At 40.8% G+C, this 25,326-nt stretch overlaps 1 protein-coding gene across 1 annotated transcript; it reads left to right on the top strand.

Annotated features, from left to right (window-relative positions):
- Positions 1 to 1,304: 1,304 nt before the first annotated feature.
- Positions 1,305 to 25,000, top strand: LOC139203189 (transmembrane channel-like protein 3). The gene is made up of 22 exons (XM_070832868.1): positions 1,305 to 1,452; positions 4,101 to 4,247; positions 7,228 to 7,303; positions 9,466 to 9,547; positions 9,741 to 9,847; positions 12,032 to 12,130; positions 12,633 to 12,775; positions 13,514 to 13,661; positions 13,890 to 13,933; positions 14,608 to 14,755; positions 15,528 to 15,637; positions 15,751 to 15,829; positions 16,057 to 16,308; positions 16,957 to 17,085; positions 17,911 to 17,978; positions 18,372 to 18,500; positions 20,525 to 20,635; positions 21,522 to 21,647; positions 21,747 to 21,825; positions 22,207 to 22,249; positions 22,342 to 22,615; positions 23,998 to 25,000. Exons 1-22 carry the CDS (start codon positions 1,334 to 1,336, stop codon positions 24,998 to 25,000), a joined length of 3,516 nt encoding a protein of 1,171 aa, XP_070688969.1. The 5' UTR covers positions 1,305 to 1,333.
- The last annotated feature ends 326 nt before the right edge of the window (positions 25,001 to 25,326 follow it).

The raw sequence follows: 25,326 nt of genomic DNA, 5'->3' as shown, positions 1-25,326 counted from the left end.
CCTCTGCTGAATCATTACAGTGGTGTGTCTGAGCTGAACATCCAAGTTTTCCATCTGAAGTTCTACGTTGTGACTGGTCCCCTTGGACATAAACGCATTAAGTGATCCTCCGAGTAGATTCAGACAGCCACCTATTTAAAAAAAGGGACATCTGTCAGGCTTGGTCTCATTCAGCTCTATGATACTTCTGCCCCTCATCTCCAATGAGTCAGGACCAAGTGAACATAAGGCACGCAGTATTACTGCGGTGAGAAAGGCCTCATGGGCACTTGGAATGGTTGAATGAAGCATATAAATGAGGATAAGAATTTTATTTGTGATGAGTACGAATTAAAATATGCTCTTCCTGAACACTCTCTTATAGAGAACGATATCTGAAATATTGGCCAAAGCATTCCTATGGATGTTCCTGCTCCCCAGAGGACGGACCCTTTGGATTATAGATACTTTATGAGTGTTGCTGTATCACCACCCTCAAAATCTCATAAGATTGCTGACAGTTTCTGATATTGCAACATGTAGGTTGGAATAACATTTCCTAAGCACATTCATGATGCCCAGAGGATGAACTGTACTGAGCAGCATCCTTTTGACTTCTAGATAGACCATGACCTGGATGACTCCCAGAATCTCATCTTACTGATTTTAATTTACAGGACTCAAACTCATGATTCATTCTGAAATGCATCTCAATGTGAGAGAGTATAAACACTGGTCACATGAGAGACTACATGTTATTTCCACTATCATATATATTATATATTATATATAAATCTTATCTTATATATTGAAACAATGAATCTTTGGACCATGTGCACCAGTTAATACCTCAACAGAAATTCTGAAATTTCACTCCCGTGACTAAATCCTATCTGATTTTATTTATATTTTTGTCATGATTGCATTTTAATAAATAGGAAAAGAAATGTAGCTAGAGCAGTAGCAGTTAGCAGTTTTTATTTTAACATATGAATAAGATCATTTGTGTTTTTCATAGATTCATATTGTAACAGTTTATCTCCCTGTACTACATAATGAAACGCTGTCTGTTAAACTCAATACGTTGTGGTTAAATATTATAAACGTACAAAAAAATCTGACCGTCAAAGGTAAAACTGAAGTTGCCTGTAGTGTTTGGTGCTGCCCCTTTAAGCAGGCAGAGTGGCTGTGATTGGACTGAGGGTGATAGTGTTTCAGTCTGTACTGTGGGATGCTCCAGTGGGGCTCCAGAGCAGCAGGTAGCCCCACTACAGACACTGCCTGCTCCCACCCTGACCTGCACACCCTGGTTTCACGGCCACAGTCATGCACACACACTCTGAGCAGAGGCAGCATGAGTACAGTATCTGAGCCTCTGGTTGGCAGCAGCAGGTCTCTGTCTGCAGCCAAGAGACACAAAAGTGTCAGGAAGAACTCCAGGAGGATTTATTCAGCCTACCAGGACCACCAGGGGTGAGTGTGCTCCCTCAGCTTTCATTTGATCCATCTGATGTGTTTTTAGGGACTCCTGGGAAGCTTTTCTGTCTCTGTCCCTCCTTCCCTCACTCTTTATGGCTGTCGTCTTTCTGGACCTTAAATGACATCCTGTAGATTATAAAATTAGTCATTTACTAAATCTAATTAGCAGGGAACACTACAAAGAGTTTCCTGTGTGCTGTGTTGTCATTTAATTCCACCCAGGGGCGTTCTGATCTTTTGGTCTTTCTTCATCAAGTGGTTCTCAAAGAGTTTGATGTTGTGAGTGAAAATGTGTTGGATAATTTGAACAGTTCTGAATAAATGCATCTGTGCAAATACAGTTCACACAACATAATCAGAGTTCTTTTTGCCATCAACCACTAGGTTTAATTTTTTGATGATAAATTAGTAACAAAGGAGATCATATTGTGCCAAAGTTAATCCACCATCAAAAGAAAAGAAGAAAAACAAGATGTATTTGAATTATAGCATGCAAACAGGGTAGCTGATGTATCCTATTTGAAGATGGAACTAATTTATCATTTATGCATCAGGAATATGATCCTTTATTTCGTTTTGTCAGAAGAAAGAAGAGAGACTGAATTTACACAGCATTTATCACAGATGAATAATGCTATTGAGACAGAGCACTGGTCAAACTGTTTGTTTTAATATTATTATTATCATTCTTCTTCTTCTTTTTTTTTTTTTTATTGAGGTCAACACAATGTAATTTCTGACTGAAGTCACTCATTTTTCACATGCTGCACTGGATACATGATACCCCAGAACAGATAATGTCACTGTCACAGGGAATGTCACTCTTGTTGGCCTTGTAAGAAGTAAAAAAAGTACTTTTTGTGGACACAGTCTAATCCTGTGACCTTTTAATCTCATTACGGAATTCTTTCATTTATTTTTTATTGCTTTCATGCATCATTTTTACCTCCTAAGTTCTCAACGTTGTTCTTTAGGCATCGCTAAGACAGTTGGAATTCACACGATGAGATACACACAGTGCTGATCAGCACTATAGGCAGTAAGGAGATGCAGTACTATTCACCAGAGATCTACTTTTATTTGCCAGCAAGTGGATCATTCTCTGTGTTTGCATTATTTCTCATCCATTCCTCTCAATTATAAATAATTAATAATAAATAATAGAAAACAAGGAAAGAAAATGTGACTTTTTATGGTTAACAAACAAATGAAACATTATTTCATCAGTGTACACTGCAGACACAAAAAGGAGAAATTCTGAGTGTTGTTTTCATCAGCAATGGATGAAATCGCTTAAGTCTGTTTACCATCTCAATATGCTCTCAACATAGCTCAGATTCTTCTTTTCTTGCCTAAAACATCCATGTTTATTTAATTATTTACAAGCTGTGATGTTTAAGAAGAGACTGAAGCCTAAAAGCTGCTTGCGAGGACAGAAAAGTGAGGTTTAAATTTTATTTCAGCTTTTCTGCTGAGATTTATTGTATAAAGTTTCACCATAAAGCTAATGTATGGGCACACCAGCCATAAAGATGCATTTTACTATAGTAAAGAGCAAAATAGTCCCATCTTTGAGCTAATAAAAAAAAATCCCATGCAGACACAAAAATACTGTGGCTAGAATAATAAGTCGTGTGTATGATCTTGTTTTCTGTGTCCAAACTCAGTTTATACATCATTCTGCACAGTGAAGCTCAAACATCCAACAGAGGTGACAATATAGCACAACACATTTTCGGGATAAATACAGCATTCCCTTATTGTCCCTTATATTTGAATTGTGCCACTTGTAATGTTGCTGTGCTTGTTACCTGCTTGGGGACTTCGGTCATAAATTAGCATTCTTGCTGACTCTGGCATCTTGTTTTTGTATACTTACGTGCTCTGTCCCTTTCAAATGAATCAATTGGAAAACTAAATTGAACAAATGCATTTTGACCAGGGGGAACTGAAGCTTTTGTTTTTTTGTGAGAGCATCAGCAGGAGCAGGTGGAGGTGTCAGGAAACAACCGCCAGTAAATACCAGACGTGCCTTCTGATTGCTCACATGCATCAGTTAGGCTTAAAGCAGAACTACAGTTAAATTGAATTAAAGTTTAAAGTTAGCCTGACATATAATTTAGTTCAGCATTACATGTTGTCAACTAATGAACTGCTAATTGTTAAGATGAAACAGGAAGACGCTGACTGGGACTTCTTGTTTCAAATGCGATCAGTTCTTTGATGCACACACACACACACACACACATGCTTCAGTCCACGAGGCTCACACTTACACTAGTATTTGTAAAGCAGATGTTATACCTTAGAAAACAGCTCCCATGGTATCAAAGACAGCTGGTTATGTGACTCAGGTCTCATATTAGTGGTCTGATTAAGACAGACAGCCAGACGTGATCTCATATGTACCACGCTACATCAACATCTGATATGATTCACATTTAGTTTACCATTTGGAATGGATGGATCAGTCACAATGTTTCATTTAGTTTGCTTTTCTATAAAGTGAAATATAAGGATCATCTCCCCACAACTAAATAATGTCCATACAGTCCCTACGATGACAACCTTTGTTTTTTCTTTCCTTTACAATGTAACTGTCCGAGCCCTTTATCACTGCGCCCCTGTGTCTTATCCCGCAGCTCCTCAGATGATGAAGATAAAGAGGATGAGCGGGTGGACAGCAACGACCCAGAGGAGATGTTCCAGAACATTCAGTACCAGAAAGAGATCATCGCCAACATTCGGACCAGACCCTGGCCAATGAGACGCAAGCTCAAAGCTCTGAAGTACCCCACAGTTTGTTTGTTCCCTCTGTATCTGTGGAGTGGTTGTATACTCAGTTCCTCCCCCCTTTGCTCTTAAACGCATCAACACACACTCTGTATATTTGAGATGCAGATACTTTTCTTAATGAAAGTGCTCTGGGAATAAACATGTCACTGGGTTTAAAGCGAATGTGTCAAAACCTCAGCAGCTCACCCACCAAACCCTCATGAGGTAAAGATGACGAGGCTGTGCATCCTGCGGTGTTACGGAGATACACCCAGAGACCAACAAAGCCTTTAGAACGCATGAATCAGTGTCATAAAAACTAACTCCTACTAAGCTGACTACTCTCTTGTGGACAAAACCATCACTTTATCTTAAAGGGACCCTGTCTTCTAAAAAATAGATATTTCAGGTCAGTTTCAGTTGCCATGAGAGAGTATTGTAAGAAAGCAAACGGAATATTCTGTGAGTGAATGTTTTTCATTTCATTCATGAAAATGGTTCTCATTGTTTTCATAGAAAACACAACCTGGGCTGTATTATGTTTTGGACCTTTGCAGATTATTAGTACATGAGTGTAATTTTGACAAGGCAGGGTTGGTTATAGACCTGCTGCGAATGCATCCCAGCTCTATTTTCTTTATTTGCTTTCTCCACCTTACAGTCTCACAGGGATTCATCAAAAATTAATCAAAGGACATTTGCATATAAATGTATCGTCATTTGTTTGCGAGATTTGTACAATATGAGTTGTATAAATCTTACACAGCAAGATTTGAATATTATTTAAATATACATGCTTTTTCAGCTTTGCATGACCATTTATTTCATTTTACCTTGTTTTTTTTCCCACTTCATGGCTCAACATATGTGAAATGTAAACTTACAGCTGTTATCATTGGGCCAGACGTCCACATGCGACATCAGCCTTGCGGAAGTCCACATTCCTAAAGAAGCTCATCCCTGCGTTTGTGGGCAGACACAAAGCTGTGTTCTAACATTTGACTGGGTGTAATTGGACTAGTAGATAGAGAAGAGGCTGAGCCACACAGAACCAGAGTAGATGGAGAGCTTCTAAGATGTGCTGAGTATGTGCCATGGATAACAGGTTTTATATGGGCAGTTTGTTATTACCGCAGAGGTTTTATTGCCATCATCAGGAATGGGATGCAAGTCTGCGTTTTTACACCCCCCTTTAATCTCGGGCTGAATGTCTGCGATTACTCCCACTCCAATAACAGCTCGTATTTCACATCACAAATCTGATTTTTACTTAGATTCTCTGACAAAGTTATTCTCAGAATTTAGGCTCTAATCTCAGCCCTCGACCTCACTAATGGCAACAAAATCACATGTGCTATATATCAAGGATTCTAAAAGCTGCAGTTTTCCATTGAAGAGTGTGTAAAGTGTATGTTGAATGTCTTCATTGACTAAAACATGGCTCATAGCCCTGTGAATTGTCCCCAGTGCTGTGACAAGATGAGCTGCTTTCACTATCTTATGGACTGTAAAGCTGCAGAATCACTTCATGCAATTTATTTTTATGTGCCCAGTCTGCTCTAACTGGTTTTAGATGAATCTGGGTTTCAGATTCATCTAAAACCAGTGTTAGATGTTAGATGTTAGATGTTATGGCCAAGTATTCAGTGTATGGTATGTATAGTATTAAAGAATACTGTAGACATTTTGGAATGCACAAAGTACCCAGCTTTAAACTACAGAACACTCTGCCTGTAGCATGAGTACTTCTAGTGGAATAATCTATGACCGCTACAGTCTGTATCCACAAGGCATGGAGAATATAACAGTGATAACACCTGTACCGCATACATACCATTACATAAAGCTGTACAGGAGCCTAGATAATGATGAAATACTAAGGATGAGTGTGTTGCTAAATCAAAATATAATTTGGAAAGATAACAACATGTCTCGTGTCTGAGAAGCAAAATAACCCCAGTGGAGATGTCCACTCAGCGGACTACATTTTCATAGCTTTCAACCACATCTCACAGTCTTCATCAGGGAATGGATCTGGCTCAGGTGTCGTCATGTGGCCTGAATGTGGAGCTTTGGTTATGGGATAACAAATAAATCTCATCACACTGTTCCCAAAATCAATCTCATGCTCAAATCTCATGTCATGCTAACTGTCTTTGTGCAAAACCAGCCTAACACCATCCTGACCCCTCCCCTGATAATAATTAGTATATTTCCCAAATTATTGAACTAAAATGTCTACTTAAAACTACTCCAAGAGGAAAAGGTAGCCTGACTGTAGTGTTTTGTTTTTGTTTGTTTGATGTGATTTTCTATTTATTTTATTGTTTCAAGTCTGCATGTATTTTATGTTCTTTTATGCTTCCACTGCTGCACAATCAATTGCCCCATCGAGGACAAATAAAGTTATTGAATTGAATTGATAAAATGATGCTGGCAGAATTGAGATTTATCCTTTAAAGGATATGCTGGTTGGGTTATTTAATCTCAAAACTGTAAGATCTGCATCTTGCAGTTTTTGTGCATATCAGACATTCAGATTATTTACGTAACTGAAAATGGCAGAGCCACAATGGGAAGTAATTACTTTAGTAAATGCGTTAGATTATTGGCAGTAAATTGTGAGAACTCGTCATAATTAATGATTTCCTGCACAGTGGAGCATTCTGTGGCTGGTGCATTATAACTGATAATGCACTGCAATGTAAGGTGCGGGAAATTATGGAGAAACCACCATTCACTTTTACATTGAGGTTATCCCGTCCTCTGGCTCATCAGCTCTCGTGCTTACGAGGACACCGCAGACTGTTTCATGTGTTTCTAAAAATGAATAATCACATCCCTCAGGTGAAAGGGCAGAAAGTACAAAATCTCTATCAAACACGTATTGGAGTAGTACATTTGTACAAAATGGAAATATTTAAGTAAAATAACACCAGTGATGTATGAGAGTAAATGTACTTGAGCTTCCAACTGTGTGTGTTTGTTCCCCAGGGCGGCCAGAGAGATTGTTCTGAAGTACGAAGGCCGGCTGACCAGAACCAGAGGTTACCAGACTGCAGGAGCTGATGTATGTACTCACCAACCATTCACTGTCATTCACAGCAGTTTTCCTCAACATGGAGTAACACTGATCACGGCTCATGCAGGTGGAAATTCTAATAGCAGACTACAAACTGTTTAAGGTTGCATATGTTGACCCTAAAGTGCACACGATGTCTGTAGAAACTTAAGAACCAAAAACGACTTTAACCACCGCTCATTGGTTAAAATGAGAACGTTGGCAAACCAGAGGATGCCTGCAGTGCCGCAGTGCCGATGTCCAACAGCGCTGCAGAAATGTGGAATTAAAAACGAAGATGGCTCTGCTCCGGCTGACTTGACATCCATTTTCCTCCAGTGTGTCTCTGTGTGCAGCTTCAGTGAAATATGTGCTCTGTACTGTACAGCCACTAACAGTCTAACTGTAGTCTGAGAGGAGCGTCTTTGTGTTGTTTCACTGCACTGCAGTAACTTGATGATCAGCGCCAGAATAATAAAACATGCTGGATTTCCTTCATGCAGGCTGATGAACTCTGATTCACTCTCGATAACTTGATCTACTTTATCCGCCTCTCTGTATGACATGCACATATTTTGTACGGAGAGGCACACAGACAAGAAAGAGAGCTTTGCAGCCATAGCACAGCAGCATGAGTGAATTTATATCCTGTTGTTATAGCTCAGTTTAATTAAACTGTTCAGGCTGCTCAGGCCCCATTAGAATAAATTGACTTTATGTGAGCGGTCTGATGATGAGTTATTAAATCTACAGTTTGGCTCCCAGTTAATTGAAAAACCACAATCATCGGTGCAGCTGACCTTATCTTGATTAACAATCATCATCTCAGGTCTGATTTTCTTCTTCGTATGTGCTACAAAATGATACTTTGAGCAAAGCAAACTACATGAGATATGTGTGTGAACACTTAGAGTCAGTCAGCAATGTAACGACATTATTTAAACTTGTGGCTTTCACCTGAGACAGCTGACCAGAGGCTGTCCTCTCCAGAGAAAAACAGCATTGGTTGTTTGTCAAGTAAATGTAAATCATAGGTGTTTGAATAAAGACCTCTTGTGAGCACGCAAAGGGCACTTATGTCTCAGAAGCAAAGGCAGAAGTTATTGTCTTAACAATAAACATCAGGTCCTTCTGTTAAACTATGACCACAACCTTAGCTTTTGTGCCTAACGCAGCCTTAAGCAAAGACCAGGAGTATAAAGATAAATACAGGGAAACCAGGGGCCAGAAAACTGCCATGATTCTTTTTAGAGTGGTCAATTGTACATCAGGAGCACTGACAAAAGGATGTCATCCTGCTGGTAGGAGCGCCAGATCAGAAACTGCTCATATGTGTCATTTTGGAAGGCAAAACCAAGTATTTATCGTTACACACTACTCACAAAAAGTGAGGGATATTCCACTTTCAGGTGAAATATATGGAAAATGTAAAAAGTGAATGCGACAGTGATATTATATCCTGAAAGTAGGGCATTTAAGTAGAAGCATGCAATGGTAATTTTATTCATCTTAAACAATTTATTGAAAGAAAATCTAACAACAGTGGTGGGTATACCACAACAAAACATTTTCAGTGTCTCAATAAATTGGGATGTGGCCAAAGGACGTCCACTCCTCTCCTTTCTGTGACTCTTCCAGTCTCTGTATCACTGTTACAACCTCCTGATGACACTCTGTGACCCTCTAAGCTCAGTGAACACCTCCGTCTGAGGACTTCCTGTTTGAAGCCTCCAGTGTTGAGGTGCTGCTGATCAGATGTTAGGTGTCGTCTTGGTCTCATGATGTCAGAATGTGTGACTGTTTAAATACCAATTCTAACTGAAGCAGGAAATGTATTGGTGGATTCATGGATCAAACCTGTTGTGAATTTTGCTGTTAAGCTTCTTGTTAGAGAACAGCAACTTGTGCAAAAAGTACTGAGACACTGAACAGTTGGACATGTGCATTCAAAGGTTTAGAGAAGGTCACATTAAGTTCACCTGGAAAGTTTAGAATGCATTTTAGGTTCATCCTGAAATTTCACCTGAAAGCCGAATATCCCTAACTTTTTGTGAGTAGTGTAAGTAAGTTTTGAGGGCTTGTTACCAAGTTATTGTGGAAGACACACTCCAGATCTGATACGCTTAACCCTTTCTCAGTGCTTTCTAAACCCCCGATTTCTCCTCCTGCAGCTGCTGAAGAAACTTTCCCGTTTGCTTTACAACATTGTGGTTCTGTTCATTCCCTGGGAAGTGAGGATCAAGAAAATCGAAAGTGAGTCGTCTGTTTCCTCTGCAGAAGTAAAGTCAGTCTATCACTGCATAATGGCCAAAATGCTACCATTGAATGTTTTTCGTCTGTTGTGCTGCTCTGAAAATATAATTCATATTTGTGAGTGTTGGCTGTGCTTCACGACGTGGCTGTGTTGTGTATGTAACACGTCAGATGTCCCCTCTGTCTTGTTGAGGTCACTTCGGGTCAGGCGTGGCGTCTTACTTTATCTTCCTCCGCTGGCTGTTTGGGATCAACATTGTCCTGACCATCATGACTGGGGCCTTCATCGTCCTACCAGAGGTCAGCTACTATCTGCCAGGATACACACACACACACACACACACACACACACACACAGCGCTGGAGATCATGTGTGAATAATCAGCCTAACAGTGATGTAGGATTATTATAGCCAACATTAGACAATAAATGAATGATTTTTCCCTCTACTCTCTAGTTTTGAATAGAGGCCTTTTGAATAAATACTTATTACAGCCACAGTCTGATGATGGACACTCAGCAATTTTACTCTGCAAAGAATTATATCAGATGATGCTATAAAGCATCGCATGGCGGTGTGTGTTGGAGATTATTCCTCCAAACAGTCTTTCCAAAGAGCACAGTGTCAAATATGTAAACTCCATTTGAATGAATGAATGAATGAATGAATGAATGTCTTTATTGTCATTGTAACGGGTACAACGAAATTGAAAGGTGCAATCCTCCTTCGGTGCCATAAAAAGTATAAAAGAAACAGACTACAATGCAGTGTAATAAATATCTAAAGAACAAAGTGCAGAATAAAGTGCCTAAAGTACACTAAAGTGCAAAGAGAAATATCATCCACACCTAAACAACACGTCATTGCACAAGATTCAAGTCAGACAGTGTTTAGTGCAATTATGGTTCTTGCATAGAAACTGTTTTTTAGTCTGTATGTTCTGGCCTTTAATGTCCTGAAACGTCTGCCAGAGGGTAACAGTTCGAAAAGTGAATTTCCAGGATGGGTTGGATCCCTGAGGATGCACTCTGCCCTCCTGAGGCAATGAAGACTGTAGAGTCCCGCCAGGGAAGGAAGGGGGCAGCTGGTGATCTTCTGGGCCGCGGCGACAACCCTTTGGAGCGCTTTTCTGTCTGCTGCTGTGCAGCTGGAAAACCACACGTAGATACAGTATGTGAGGATGCTCTCTATGGAGCATCGGTAGAAGGACACAAGCAGTTTCGGTGTGAGGTGGTTGTTCCTTAGTATCCTCAGAAAATAGAGTCTCTGCTGTGCCTTTTTGATGGTGTGCACGCCCAAGAACCGAAAGTTGGAGACCCTCTCCACACAATCCCCACTAATGAACAGGGGCTGAATGTCTGTTTCTGTAAACTCAGCTTTGTATATCTGATGTGGAGAAGAGAGGGACGAGAATGTGTGCAGAGACTATTGGTAGAGATAACCTTTATCACTAATAGCTATACACACACACACATACACACACACACACACACACACACACACACTTGAAATAAAATAAATAAAATACAAATCTGAAGTAAGGAAAAGAAAAAAGGGCACATGGAAAGTTTTTAATGCTCATCATTTCTGAATTTTTGCCAACTGATCAGATCCAGATCAGAGAGTCCTTTACGATAGTTTGTAGCCTGGTGATTCTCCAGCAGCTGCGGCTTCAAGCTCCAACTGTAGGACGGAGGAAAGCTGCTGGATTTATGCTTGTCGCTGACATGCAGACACAAGCAATTTCCCCAGACATAACTTATCCTATCATTCCCAATGCCTAATCTTATTCCTCCTTTTATTTCTTCTCCATCTCTCTCTCTCTCTCTCTCTCCGTCCATCATGTTATGTTGTGTCTAACTTTCCACTCCCTCCTGTCACACATCCCACCTATAACTCACCTCTGCTTAGCGTCTGATATCGTCCAGCATCAAACATCCTGGATGTTTGGTCCCATTTAATGTCCGTGCCCATAAATTATGACCACAGATGAAATGGAGGTGACCGTCCATTTCATACAAGTTATTCCTCACTTCCTATTTCTTAAATTTGCTTTCTTTTTAGGGTAAAATCACAGATAAACTTTGCTCCTTAGCTTTTTCTGTAACACCTATGGCATGCAAGTCATTAACCACCATGTCACTAAATTCTTTCTTGTATAATTATTATAATTGTTTATTTATCTTCACACATTGCAATACAGTCTCAGGCCTTTTGACTTATGACCCTTGCCAGGAGGTTGGGGTTGATGGGCAGGTCAACAAAACGACAAATGTTTCCTACCAAGAGTTAATATTGGTTTCTGTGAACCATGAGCAAGGTCCTTCCCAAACCATGACCAACTGGCACTGTCTGGTACCATCGATAATTCTTACTCCACTCTTGCCTGTTTACATTTCTTTTTAACAGCTCTTACTGTGCATCCATGCAACGGTGTATTATTATCATAAAGCACTGTATTGGCCTGTGTTTGTGTGTCCTAGCTACTAGCTGGAGCTCCGTTTGGAACGACGAGGAGTAAAACTATCCCCAAAGAGCATCTGGCTTCAGCCCAAGATCTGGACACCATCTGGTCTCTTGGGGCAAGTCTGTCTTTCTTTTACTCTTTTGTCAATAGCACATTACCAGTGGATACAGTGGACCATTATTCAAACATTGCTTTACTGCCTGCTTGACCTCTAAGTACCCTTCAACAGCAACTTGCAAAATAAGTTTTTAAATCCACCACTGGTCGGCCTGTGGGAGAGCAGAAAACACTCAGCTTCCTGCAGCGGCACCGCTCCCTCTTTGGCACCAGGAGCCAAATACACAGTCATTTTGGCTTTTTCAGTAACTGTCCTGTCTAAGTGAAGCAGTAAGGAACAGTTATCATTATGATGCCGAATGGCATTTAATGATTCTCAACTTGCTTTTCTGTATATGTGTTAGATGTGTTAGACTGTGTAGCTGTTGTCAGGCCATCATGTGCTGTACCCCTCTGTTGTGAACATGCGTTTTGTGTGTGTGTGTGTGTGTGTGTGTGTGTGTGTGTGTGTGTGTGTGTGTGTGTGTGTGTGTGTGTGTGTGTGCGTTTGACCTCCACAGGGCTACCTGCAGTACTCTGTGCTATTCTATGGTTACTATGGCAGGGTGAGGAAAATTGGTAGTGCAGGGTATCGGTTGCCCCTCGCCTACTTCCTGGTTGGGATGGCTGTCTTCGCCTACAGTTTCATCATTCTATTAAGAAAGTAATCATCAAATTCACTTTTTACTACTCATATTTTTGTGATCTATGTGTGATGATTTGATTGTATGATGCTGTGGTGTATTCAGATCAGGACTGCACACGTAGTGTGTCATGTCACAGAAAAACACTTAGCTCATTGAAAGGTGACAATTGCTGTCAACAGCTAAAATGAGCTCCTAAATTGTTGATTGTATTGCTTCACCTCTGAAGATTAGATGAGCAGGAAGTGAAGTTTTTCCGTGTGTGTGTGTCAGACAGTTGGCATTTCAACTCAGCTTCTATTACAAGCTTTGATCAGTTCATTGCTTATTTACATGAATATTGAATATTTCCCATTTCATTATCTATTAAAATAGTCTCAACTCACAACATCTTTTCCAAATGAAATGTACAAATATAAGCACTTCCTCTTAACACAGCATCAGCAACAGCGCGTAACAACAAAACTTTACAATGTCATTTTCAGATGGTCAGTCTAACACAGCATATTAATCAGTATCAAGTTTACGTTAAACATTTAAAATCAACAAGTCTGTGTAGGCCACAAATGCTTAAGTTGACTCAATCATTCGTTGTCTAAAGATTCTAAATATTCTTGACAAAATCTGGCCAAAGTGTTGGTTTGGTCGACGGACTTATTACCTGATTAGCATCACCATCCAAAAAAATGTAGCTATGGTTACATAATGTGTGTTTTGATGATATGCTCTGAGTAATATTAATGATAATGCTCCTGCAGAATGGCCAAGAACTCTCGTCTGAGCCTGGCCAGTGCCTCCGATGAGAACTTCACATTCTGCTGGAGGGTTTTCTGTGCTTGGGATTACCTGATAGGAAACCCAGAGGCTGCAGAGAGCAAAGGAGCCGCCATCGTCAACAACATCAGGGTCAGGAACACACATGACACACACAGGCTGTAGTCTCCATGGACTGGACATATCCAGTTACTCTTCCATGTAGCTTTATTAACAGTCCAGGCAAGGACAACTCTTTACCTGTTGTATTTCTTTGTCAATGTATCTCTGACACTTTTCATGCACAGAACACTATAGATCAAAAATTGTGACATTGTGCATCTCATCCGTAATCACATAATATCAATGTTTTTTGCACAGGAAGCCATTGTCGAGGAGCAGGAAAAGAAAAAGGACACCAGTCTGTAGGTGTCTTTATTATTTGTTTCTTGTTTTTGCACATGTTCTATGCATGTTCTTGATTGGTGGTTAGTGTTTTTCTCCTGTTAGGTCAGCTGAAACAACAAAGCAGTGACCCCATAAGCCTCAGGCCTTGTTTCTCCTTTGAATTCTTTGGAACCAACCGGTTTTTCTGCGTCCAGCATGTGACATCTTTACTCACAATGATGGGCACCCATCCTGCCAAAAGTTACAGAACGTGCCAGTAAATCACCAAAAGAATTATTATATTAATATGTATAATATATTATATTATATTAAAATGAGTGCCCTGTATCTCCCTTCATATCTAATCAATCACTGGTTGGATGGCTTCCCACACTCCTACACACAATGTCGGAGCAGGAGAAAGAATTACATTTTACAAAATACTTTTTATAAAGTATAGTGAACATAGAATATGTATAACTTGCCCCCCTAGAGGAAGGTATACTCAGAGGCAGTGGATGTTAGGATGGAAGTGCAGCTGTTGAAAGGCTATCTGAACAGCAGCAGCAAATAACTGCATAGCTTTCAGCTATGAACATGCCTATAAATATGTATATTATATTAAATATATTATATTTTGTAGAATTATCATGGACTTTCAGATTTTTAAAGATGAAACTTGTGCTCTCAAAGTATTCCTGTGTTCCTTCAGGGCAGTTCTGATCAGTCTGCGTATCTTAGCCAACATCCTGGTGCTGCTGTCTCTGGCCGGCAGCATCTACATCATCTACTTTGTGGTGGACCGTTCTCAGAAACTGGAGCAGGAGAAGCCGGAGCTGACGCTGTGGGAGAAGAATGAGGTAGCAGAGCAGAGCAGACATCATCATCCTCAGCATCGTCAGATTGATTAGATTATCCAGCACACAATACAGTTCCAAAGAGTCAATGAAAGTGGAGACCTGAGACTGATCCTGTTAAATGTCAAACTTCCATCTGTCAGTGATGGCTCAACTTTTTATTCTATCAACCTAATGATTCCATGATCACATCACTGTCCAGCTCTGGATCAAAATTTGGTCAGAAAATCAGATATTATAACCAGCAAAATATCCACTTCTGTCTAATTTAATCAAATATCAAACACATAATGTTTTGTATGGAAATATAAATTCAGATTTATTGTTTTGGAGCTGCAACTAAAAAAATATTTGAATTTATTCATTAAATGTTTTCCTTTGCATATTTAGTCTGAATAAATGTTACAAAAACAGAAAGATAATCATTTTAAAATGAACAATAAATGAATGAACAATATGAATAAATGTAACCAGCACATAACTGTGATTCTACTGATACAGATATCCCTATTGATGTTGCTTATCGCTGTTGTCTTCAAGAATTTGCTGGATGTTTGTTTATACTTGCCCATTACATTTAAAAAATGTAGAAATCGCTGAGTTGAACAGTGTCAGGCTGATGCTACTGTATAAGCTGCTCTGGTATCTAATTCTAATCTAAACTGCTTAGAGGAAACATTACTTGTCACACATAGTGAGGACTGAGCCTGACTTTCACATCTTTGCCGATAAAGGAGAGACAAAGGGCTTTGTTTCATGTCCCCCCCTCCCTCAGGTGAGTGTGGTGGTCTCTCTCATCACCATGATTGCTCCTTCGGCCTTCGAGCTGGTGGCTCAGCTCGAGATGTACCACCCGCGAACCTCGCTGCGATTCCAGCTGGCCAGGTACTCCATCGCTGCACCAACTGCTTCTGCAGCGTCAATCTCACAATATACTGTACAATCCATCACAGGTCTTACTGCGCTCTAACACTGATCACATGCTTATGTGCTTACAGAGTGCTTGTTTTATACCTGGGGAATCTCTACAGTCTCATTATCGCCCTCCTTGATAAGGTCAACAGTATGAGCTCTGCTGTGAGTATATAAGGAAAAAATAGAATATATCATTTTTTAAAACTTGTGTCTTATTTTCATACTTCTGGCCATCATTCCTTTCAGTTTTCAGCTTCATTCCTGAGCTCCGATGTGGCTGCATCATGAAACTAGAATAAGGCAATATGAGTAGCAGCTATTATTAGTTGCCTCTCTGAGAGTAACATAGCACATAGTTGGTGATGGAAACCACTATGTGTGTCTTCCAGGTCACAGTGAATCCAGGGAACTGGTCTGACTCCAGCTCCTTCCTGGCCACCATCTCCCAGCCTGAGGTCGACAGCCTCTCCACGTTGGTTTCTGACATCGGCGTCTCCGAGCATCGTAACAGCACCATAGCGACCATCGCCACGGTGCTGGACAGCAGGAGCGGCTCAGGGATCTTCTCTAACCAGACCGCCCTGTTTGAGAAGAACACCCGCTCTCAGCAAGACCAGTGTTGGGAGACCTATGTTGGACAGGTTCTCTGCTCAGACTGCTGTACAGTTTATACTCACATGGTTTCTTGTAGGTTTCTAAGAAGGTCCACAGTGACTGTTTAGACTGCTGTTACATTTTTAAATTCAAATGTCTATCGAATTAAGGACCAAATCTAAAAATGGCTCATCAGATTCAGATCAGGTTTCTGTTGGTGGTGTCTTTACAGGAAAAATGGGTGTGTGGGTCATATACAGTATGGGAGGGGGAGCTAGATAGTGTGTAATTTTGGTCAAAATCTCATTTTAATGGCTTTGAAACACTGAATATAAAACATTAAGGGCCATAAATTGGTTAGAATTAAAGCTGTTGAATACTAAGACAACATCTAAGATCAAATCAAAATAAATTTTTACAAAATATTTGCTAACACAAAGTAAGGCTGAGATTGAGGAGAAAGTCGTTAGTTTAGAAGGTGCTACCTCATACTCAATAAACTGAAATTAAGCTTGATTACTATGACAGAGAGTAAACAATCCTGATTCATCCTAGATACATAAGTACTGAAACATACATTACTGACATGAAAATAAGATTTTACCCTGTTTGAGTGGTGAATAATTGCATTAAATGTAAATTTCTCCATATTTCCATGTTGTACCTATGAGTATGTGTATACTGTGTGTCTCCAGGAGATGCTGAAGCTGTCCATCATTGACATGATCTTCACAGTGGCCAGCATCCTGCTCATTGACTTCATCAGAGGTCTGGTGGTTCGCTACCTGAGTGACTGCTGCTGCTGGGATTTAGAGAGCAAGTTTGTAAGTTGTACACAAGTTGAGGTTTTGTGTTTTAAAACTTTATAAGCAGTTGCTTTGAGGATTGTTACTGTTCGTGACCAAGGAATAGTCCATAATGTAACTCCTGTAAAACAGCTAATTCATGTTCATACAATGATATAAAGTGCTAACTGGTGAGGCTTAAAGGTGCTGGTAGGTCTTTGGTAGGTCTTAGGTCCAGTCTTTGTGCTTAGCTCAGCCTTGTATTTAACCGACTGCTATGAAAGTGTCCCAAAAGTGTCTAAAATTCTGAGACTTTTCCATCCACTCCAAAACATGGAGGTGATTTTAATTCCAGTTGTGGTGCTTATCACCTTATAATTGCATTTGAAAAAGCTTTAACCTCTAATGTTCTTGATTTTCTCCATAAATTCTCCCTAAAGTTCTTTTTAAAGACAAGACAACGAGGACAAGTTTATTTGTATATGACATTACATACACAAAGGCAAGTTAATAGGCTTTACATAATGCATTAAAAACTTAAGAAAAAGCGTAAATTCAAATTGCATTCAAATGCAAAATAAAAGAAGAGGCATGTTTTTAAAGAAAATTTAAACATTTATAACCAAATGAGATGTAGGATATAAATCCTCCAGGTACAATACAACCAGGTGTTAAACTGAGGTTAGTAAAACATATTGAGTGGAGGGGGACTTTAAATAGAATGAACATAGGGACACATTTTTGACAGAAAACATGATGAAAACCAGTTGAACCTACATTTGCCATCCAATATATAGTTTAAAAAACTAAAAGAGGCCCTTGGATAAACAACACTACATTCATGCTTTTTCTGTCTTTTCTCAGCCCGAATATGGAGAATTCAAAATAGCAGAGAATGTTTTGCATCTGATTTATAACCAAGGGATGATCTGGTGAGTCTGAGAATCAGCCTAAAATCATTGACAGAGAGTGAAACACTGAGGATATCTTTATGTCTGTCTGCATCACCTTGGCCTTACCACTGAGTGTGTAATAGAGGATCTAATTCAGAGTTAATAGTCTGGCCAGTGCTGACCAGTCTCCATGACCCTGTTTAAAGGACCGTGGCCCTCTGCAATCTCTCCATTACACCTCCGTGGCTGGTGTGACTGTATTTCCTCAACTCATTTCAGCAGCGTTGCCTTGCAGCAGTGAACATAATGAAGTGAAACAAAGAGCCACTTGATGTAATGTCCTTTTATATGGGCTTTGACTCCCTTAGCTGTGTGTGTGTGTGTGTGTGTGTGTGTGTGTGTGTTACTGACTTTCCTCTTTCTTTGCACTAGGATGGGAGCGTTTTTCTCTCCCTGTCTTCCTGCCTTTAATGTGTTGAAGCTGATTGGTCTGATGTATCTGAGGAGCTGGGCCGTCCTCACCTGTAATGTTCCCCATCAGCAGGTGTTCCGAGCCTCCAGGTCTGACACACACACACACACACACACACACACACACACACACACACACAGCCTACATACAACCGCAAACGTTTGACATCCAAATCTCTGATAAGGTCTTTAGATATCTAGATCATACATGCTGAAAATATTACTAGTCTAAACTTTGACCTCTGGGGAATCCTAACAGACAAAGACATGTGTTGCCAATAGAAACAGCTAATTGTCTTTATTTCTTCTCAGAATGATATGAGGAGAACAATTTCAGTCTCATCTCCACTTTCTAGTAATATCAAGTCATTTGCAGCACATTGTAAACACCGCCGATATGTACACTGTGCATATATATATATATACAGTATAACGTACTGTGGGACACACACTCACAGACAAGGAGAACACTGCCACCTGTTGATCGACTTGTAGACGTGCTGTGTTTTGGTTTTACTATTATGGTTATAATAGCTGTGTCCTGTGTGCCCCACGGAATTATTTACAGATGATTTCACCAGATTAAAATAAAGTTTGTGCATTTAAAACAAGTTCAAAAGTAAACTCTTTCCGTGATCTTGTAACACTTCAGATTTATGCTAATTGCATTGTGACTTTTTTCTCAAAATATTATAATTTTATTCTCAAAATCTGTTTTTCCTAACAGTGGTTGTGATGTTGCAACCTAATATAGGAGGACACGTGATTTTATGTCTGCATTTTCTTTTACATCATCGTCACTGCATGCATGAGATCCTCTCTTTGACATAGATGAACTTGCATCAGCACGCTGCCCTTATTATACATTATCAGCAATGCTTTTCTAGCCATTGTTTCTCATCCTTTTTCATTTTTCAGCTCTGCGGGGACGGTGACACATCAGTGTGTCGTGCCACAGTATATGTACTATACATACGCACACATACACAGGCCTCCAGCACTCAGCCCACTGATTTATGTAACGACGCTGTCATTGCCTCTTTCAGTCCTTATCAGTCACTCCCAGATGTGGTGGAAAATCCAAGCAGCCACACACACGCACACACACACACACGCACAGTGTAATTTCATGTGAGCCAAATGCAGTTGCGTTGGAGGAGAGAGAGATTGACACGTTGCTGGTAGCAAAGAAAGCTTTTTAATGCCCCCTTCTCATAATTATGGAGTGCTGAGACACTTGAATGTGTGTAACACTGACAGTATTTCTGTTGGTGATAATAAATGGATGGATTTTGTTTCAGCGCCATAGCAGACGTCTAGTGTTCTTGGCCTCAAATACGGGATGCAGCAACTAAATAGAGAGAATTGTTTGCCAGTTGGCTTTCAATGGTGGTAATGTATGGTCAACATTGAAGACTCAATAGAACTCAATATTCACGCACATAGCAGCACCAAACCGGACACATTAGTTTATAATCATTTATTTTGTCACAGCAATGGGGCTTTATGGGGGCTTCAAAAATGGAACATCCACAGCATAATCATGCATCTCCCAAAATGTTAAACACCTGTGCGTTAAGTACCAGTTAATGTGTGGGAAAAGGTGTATGAGGGGTTTTTGTGCATATGCATCCTTCAGTCAGGATGTGGTTAGCCTAGCTTAGCATAAAGATTGGAACGAGGGGAACCAGCAGGCCTGCCTCTGTCCGGAGTTTGAAAATGTGATAAATATGTATGGGTGACCCCCTCCATATTTTCATCTCAACAATGGCTCAAATGACGGTGAACTGGTGTAAGCATGTGTTTTTTGCACAAGACTGAGCAACATTACTGAAATGTGATACCATGACAGAAAATCTCAGATTTTAATTTTATGGAAAGAAAACAAAAAATAAATAGTGCTATAATAGTTTAGTGATAAAATGGCAGTGCACCATGGAGTTTCCTTCCTCTCCTTCCTTGCTTCAGCTGCTGTTCGCATGGCAATGCTGTCAGGAGATGATGCGATCGCTCTCGCTGATGTTAAAGGAAACACTGGTGGAGTTATTTCTATTGTTTGGCAAAGTTTGAATGTACAGTTATTAATTTTAACACTCTCTCTCCCTTTATTTTAGATCAAACAATTTCTACCTGGCTATGCTGCTTTTCATGCTGTTTCTGTGTATGCTGCCCACCATCTTTGCCATAGTAAGATACAGGCCGTCACAGCACTGCGGACCATTCAGGTAAACACACAGTTTAGAAAGATGGCTACTGGACAAATATCAGTATTCAGGTGCACAAGTTGATTCTAAAGCTCGCATTTAAAATGGATGAATGCAGTTGGAACACTTAATACGCGTTTAACAGTAACAGGCTAACTGGGAAGAGTCAGGATTGATTACTTAGAAGCCAAAGTGCAAGACACATGACAAGCTTGACAGCTGACAATAAATGAGTAAATATAGCCGGGCTGATGAGGTACAGTGGAAACAGTCAGCTCCAGCCACTGACCGCCACCGCCCACCTACTCACCTAAGACTGGTGCAGGAGTCCGAGGGCATGTGGTGGACAGGTAGAGAATGGCAATGAACATGTATGGGGAGGTGGGAATGTGGCGGGAACATGTTTCAGCAGATAATCTGAGCATGCAGTTAAAATATGATAAAAAAAATATGGAGTGTTCAACAAATTGTATCTGCATCCAGGTGCAAATAGCCACATGGCCGCTTTTTAGCTATTAACATCTGGTAAATATTATATAAAGAATTATACATTCTTGTGTCAGTGTTATATCATGAACAAGGGACACAATCTGGCAAAAGCAGACAGAAGGCCAACAAGGGCAGACAGGACAACCGTGCAGTGACCTGGTGTAATGGCTGGCTAGGAACAAAGGGACAGTAAGACGTGTTCCATTATAGTGGAAGAGTGTTCCAACATTGTTCCTGTAATGGCTGTCGATCCAAATGCGTTTGTTTTTGGCAGTCTGGGTGATGTCCACATGCAGGGACATAGAGGGGCTGCCGTGTTTGTGCAATCACTGGGAGTGGCCATGTTGGAGGTGACGCGGCCTGCACCTTTAGGTGTGGTTGTGTTTATCTTATTTAAATACTTGAATTTGTGTTTCAGTGGCCAAGAGAAGATTTATGACATCATCTCTGAGACAGTGGCCAATGACTTTCCCCTGTGGTTCAGCAAAGTGATGAGTTACATCACCAGCCCTGTCGTGGTGCTGCCAGCACTGCTGCTGCTGTTGTAAGACGGCACACACACACACACACACACACAAACACACTCACAAACTCACACATCTATCAACATGCCATCTTGACTTTTTGTCGCTGTGTGTTTCAGCATGCTGATATACTATCTCCAGGCCATTGCCAGATCCCTCAAATTCACCAACAACCAGCTGAGGATGCAGCTCCAGACTGTGAGTTTCTGATGAATCATCAGACATCAACATACTAGTTAAAGTATGACTAGTTAGTAGTTATTTGAAGGCAGAATGATACTGGATCCACATTTGAGAATTACAAGTATCTTTTTTTGATCCTGAGCGGACATTTTACAGTTAAAAAAGAAACCACTGTTCAGTGATGTGTTTTAAAATGAATTAGTCAGTGACAATTTAGAGAATTTTAAATCATTTTAGTTTAGAAGTTTTCATGTTTTCCTCTGTTAAGAATATGGGAAATAATTATTTGAGTTTAATCCTGAGATGCGGTCTTAAACAGAACATTACAGACAGTGATATCTAATGGTCTGATGTCAAAGTGCCTCTAAAGGTGTCATTTTCCTCTAATCTGTTTAGGAGCGGACTGAGGACAAGAAGAAAGTCTTCCAGATGGCTGCAGGTACCTCTGCTGTTTTTCAGGTCTCGGTTTGTGCTCCCTTACTTGTTGCAGCGTCACAACCCCTCACCCTGTGTTATCTCACCCGACCTTAGCGAGACTGCAGGCTCCAGAGGCTGCAGTGGACAAAAAGCCGGATCAGCAGGAGAGCGACGTCACGAGCCAGGAGGCCTCCATCCACACTCCATCTCCCCGCCGGAACGGCAGCGTCACAAACTTTGAGTCTCCCGTTCGCCGTGGAAACAGCATCCGCACCATCACCCAGTCAGCATCTAGGGCAGACCTGAACAGAGGGAGTGTGGCTGGGTCTGTTCGGAGTCCGACAGTGACCGTACTGCCCAAACACAGGCTGGAGCACATCCCCACCAGGTCTCACACACACTCATATTCTGGTTTAGCCAATAAGGTTGACTTTTGACTACAGCTGAACGTTCATATGATGGATATGTGCAATTTTACTGATTGTAACTTAGTGTAGAATTGATCAGTAATGATATAGCCAATGGAGAGTGTCTAATAGTACATTTTGATCAGATCCCAGACAAGTATACATGTTGTTAGATTTTATTAATATTCGTGCAAGGGCTGAATGATTTGAGGCAAGTATACGACTGTAATTTTGATTTAAATTGTGATCAATTTTTCCCAAAATTGAACAGATTATTATTAGATTATGACACATGTTGTTTCCACACACAAAGAAGTGTTTCATACTCGCTATGAAAATTGATCCCCTTTATAATTTGTGTTACTGGGTGGACGTCAGAGTAAGAAAGTAAACTTTGATTTATCTGTCTGAAGACATTCAAACTAATGGGAACCGTCACTGTCTGTCTATGTGCATCTTCTGCTGTGGATGTCATTCTGTCTGTCCCCCTGTCTGCCACATGCTGATATACAGCTGGTCTAATACAAACAACATACACACCATAATTAAAAAGAAACCTGAAAATATACCTTTAGGAATGAGGAAATTTCAGCCAGAGGCCAATATTGAAAATTAGACAATCATGGCTTCATGGCGAGACACTAAATGTAAATGGTACATCCTGCCAATAGCAAAATTTTTCTCTGAACTGAATTAACATTAATGTTGATTAGCTTCAGCTGACAAGAAATACTCAACAGCTCTAACTATACAGCTTGTTAAGATAGTTAATAATGTCAAGTTATAATTAACTGTGGCTCCTGCGCATTGAAAATTGCACTTTGAAAATCATTCAGCCCTAATTTGTACATAATACGTAACTTAGGTTTCAGAGGACAGCTCTCTAAATGCTGTCTCAGTTTCTTTTCCATTGTGACAAGAATAATATTCTGTGGAAGCACTGAATACTTGTAAGTTATGGGAATGCTTTTTGGCATGAAATAGATCCAATTTAAACGCTCTGGATACAGGCTTCACACAAGTATTTTTGCATGTTTAAGACCATTTTTGCACAAATGCCATATACATTACATCACTACTGACCAATATGTAAATCATATGGAAGTTTTAGGTTTTTTTTATTGTGTTTTTCAAGCTTCCACGCAGCCATTGGTTTTCATTAGTTCCAGTACTTTAACAGTATGTTTAATTACCCATCAAAGTAAACACCATGTCCTCTTTAATTTTGTCAAAATTATAAGATTGTCATGTGGCAATGCAGTACAGGCATTTCATCCTTGTGCAACGAGAAGATACCAACAATCAGATTACGTAATGACCATCATGTGAGCTGATTCTTATGTGTTGTCCTTTCTCAAAACAGGCCCCCACCATTTCTTGGTGGCCCTAGTGGTACCTGCAGGTCCAAGTCCTACCACCACATGGCGTACAATCCCCCAGCTCGCTGTTTTGACAACATCCACTCTGACCCCCTGTACAGGAAGACCATACGTTCTATACACCCCATGGAGGCTGCCGGGATCATCACCGCACAGAGTTATGGAGGACGGCGCGGTCACACCACCCGCTATGTGATCGTCAATGAGCACGAGCCCAGAAAGAAGCTCCTGCGTTCAGCCACACGGATCCCACGCCATTACCTCATGGAGGAGTCTGCAGAGATCCTGGAGCTGTACCCACGCAACATCAAACGCTACGCACCCCGCACCACTCACCACCAACCACATCCTCACCGGTCCCACCCATCACAGCAGCATCTGAGTGAGGAGGAAGAGGAGGAGGAAGAGGGAAAAGGCAGGAAAAGGATGTCGCTGGGGAAGGCTCACCGGCCCCGCTCCCTCTCTGACCTCCACCAGCCAGCACAGTTCTACATTGGTGACCGTGTAGAAAGCCATGTGTCCATGGCTAAAGACAGCAACACTGCTCGAGGAAGTTATGAAGCACAAGAGGAGGATGAAGAGGAGGATGGCGAAGGAGAAATGGACTGGAGAGATTTGGAGTCACACTCCCGGTCCCAGGTCAGTGTGAGAGGAGCAGACCCTCTCCTGGTGCGAACCAGGCGTCACGTCCATTCCCCAGGGAGACGCTATCAGTCCCCGGTCAGGACCAGGCACATGGAGTCTCATGTGAAGCCCAAGACGAGGCCGAAGCTGGAGACCCCTCTGACAGAGTCAGACTCGGCCTCCCTGGCCTCCAGCAGTGACCAGCAGAACAGCAGCACTGACCAGTACATTCAGGTCATCCACAACAAGGAGCGCTATCTCAAATCTGATGCCAGGCAAGGAAAGCTGGCAAAAAAGAAGTCCAAAACCAGCTTTGATGTAAATGCCACTGAGTCAAATGACCTGGTCTGCTCTAATGTATGACATATTTGCTAAAATTACTGTTGAAATGTTTCTTAAAACATCATTCATATATAAGCTGCAAGCACTTAATATGTTGCATTGAAAGCACATTATAAATGTAATTTATTTCTCTCTTGTGTGGTCTTGTATCATTTTAAAATGAAATGGGTCATTGTGGCAATGTGTATTACAATAAACCCAAACAACATTGATGCTGTCAGTGTAACATCAACTATTAAAAGCTATAAAGCGCTTACATAATGACATCCCAGGCAATCACAACGTATTACTTCATCATCTCACACTGATCCAACCTGGCCTCTACACTGGATCAGCAGCACATCAGC

Source organism: Pempheris klunzingeri, chromosome 1 (genome assembly GCF_042242105.1).
Source record: "Pempheris klunzingeri isolate RE-2024b chromosome 1, fPemKlu1.hap1, whole genome shotgun sequence".
NCBI lineage: Eukaryota > Metazoa > Chordata > Actinopteri > Acropomatiformes > Pempheridae > Pempheris > Pempheris klunzingeri.
This window is presented reverse-complemented; position numbering and strand designations above follow the sequence as displayed.

Bases quoted from the DNA above. Each gene is read 5' to 3' on its own strand.
- LOC139203189 (XM_070832868.1), top strand. From the start codon at position 1,334: ATGAGTACAGTATCTGAGCCTCTGGTTGGCAGCAGCAGGTCTCTGTCT. The intron at 9,548-9,740 runs GTGAGTCGTCTG...TGTCTTGTTGAG, and splicing joins GAGGATCAAGAAAATCGAAA to GTCACTTCGGGTCAGGCGTG. The intron at 18,501-20,524 runs GTCTGACACACA...CCTTTATTTTAG, and splicing joins CAGGTGTTCCGAGCCTCCAG to ATCAAACAATTTCTACCTGG.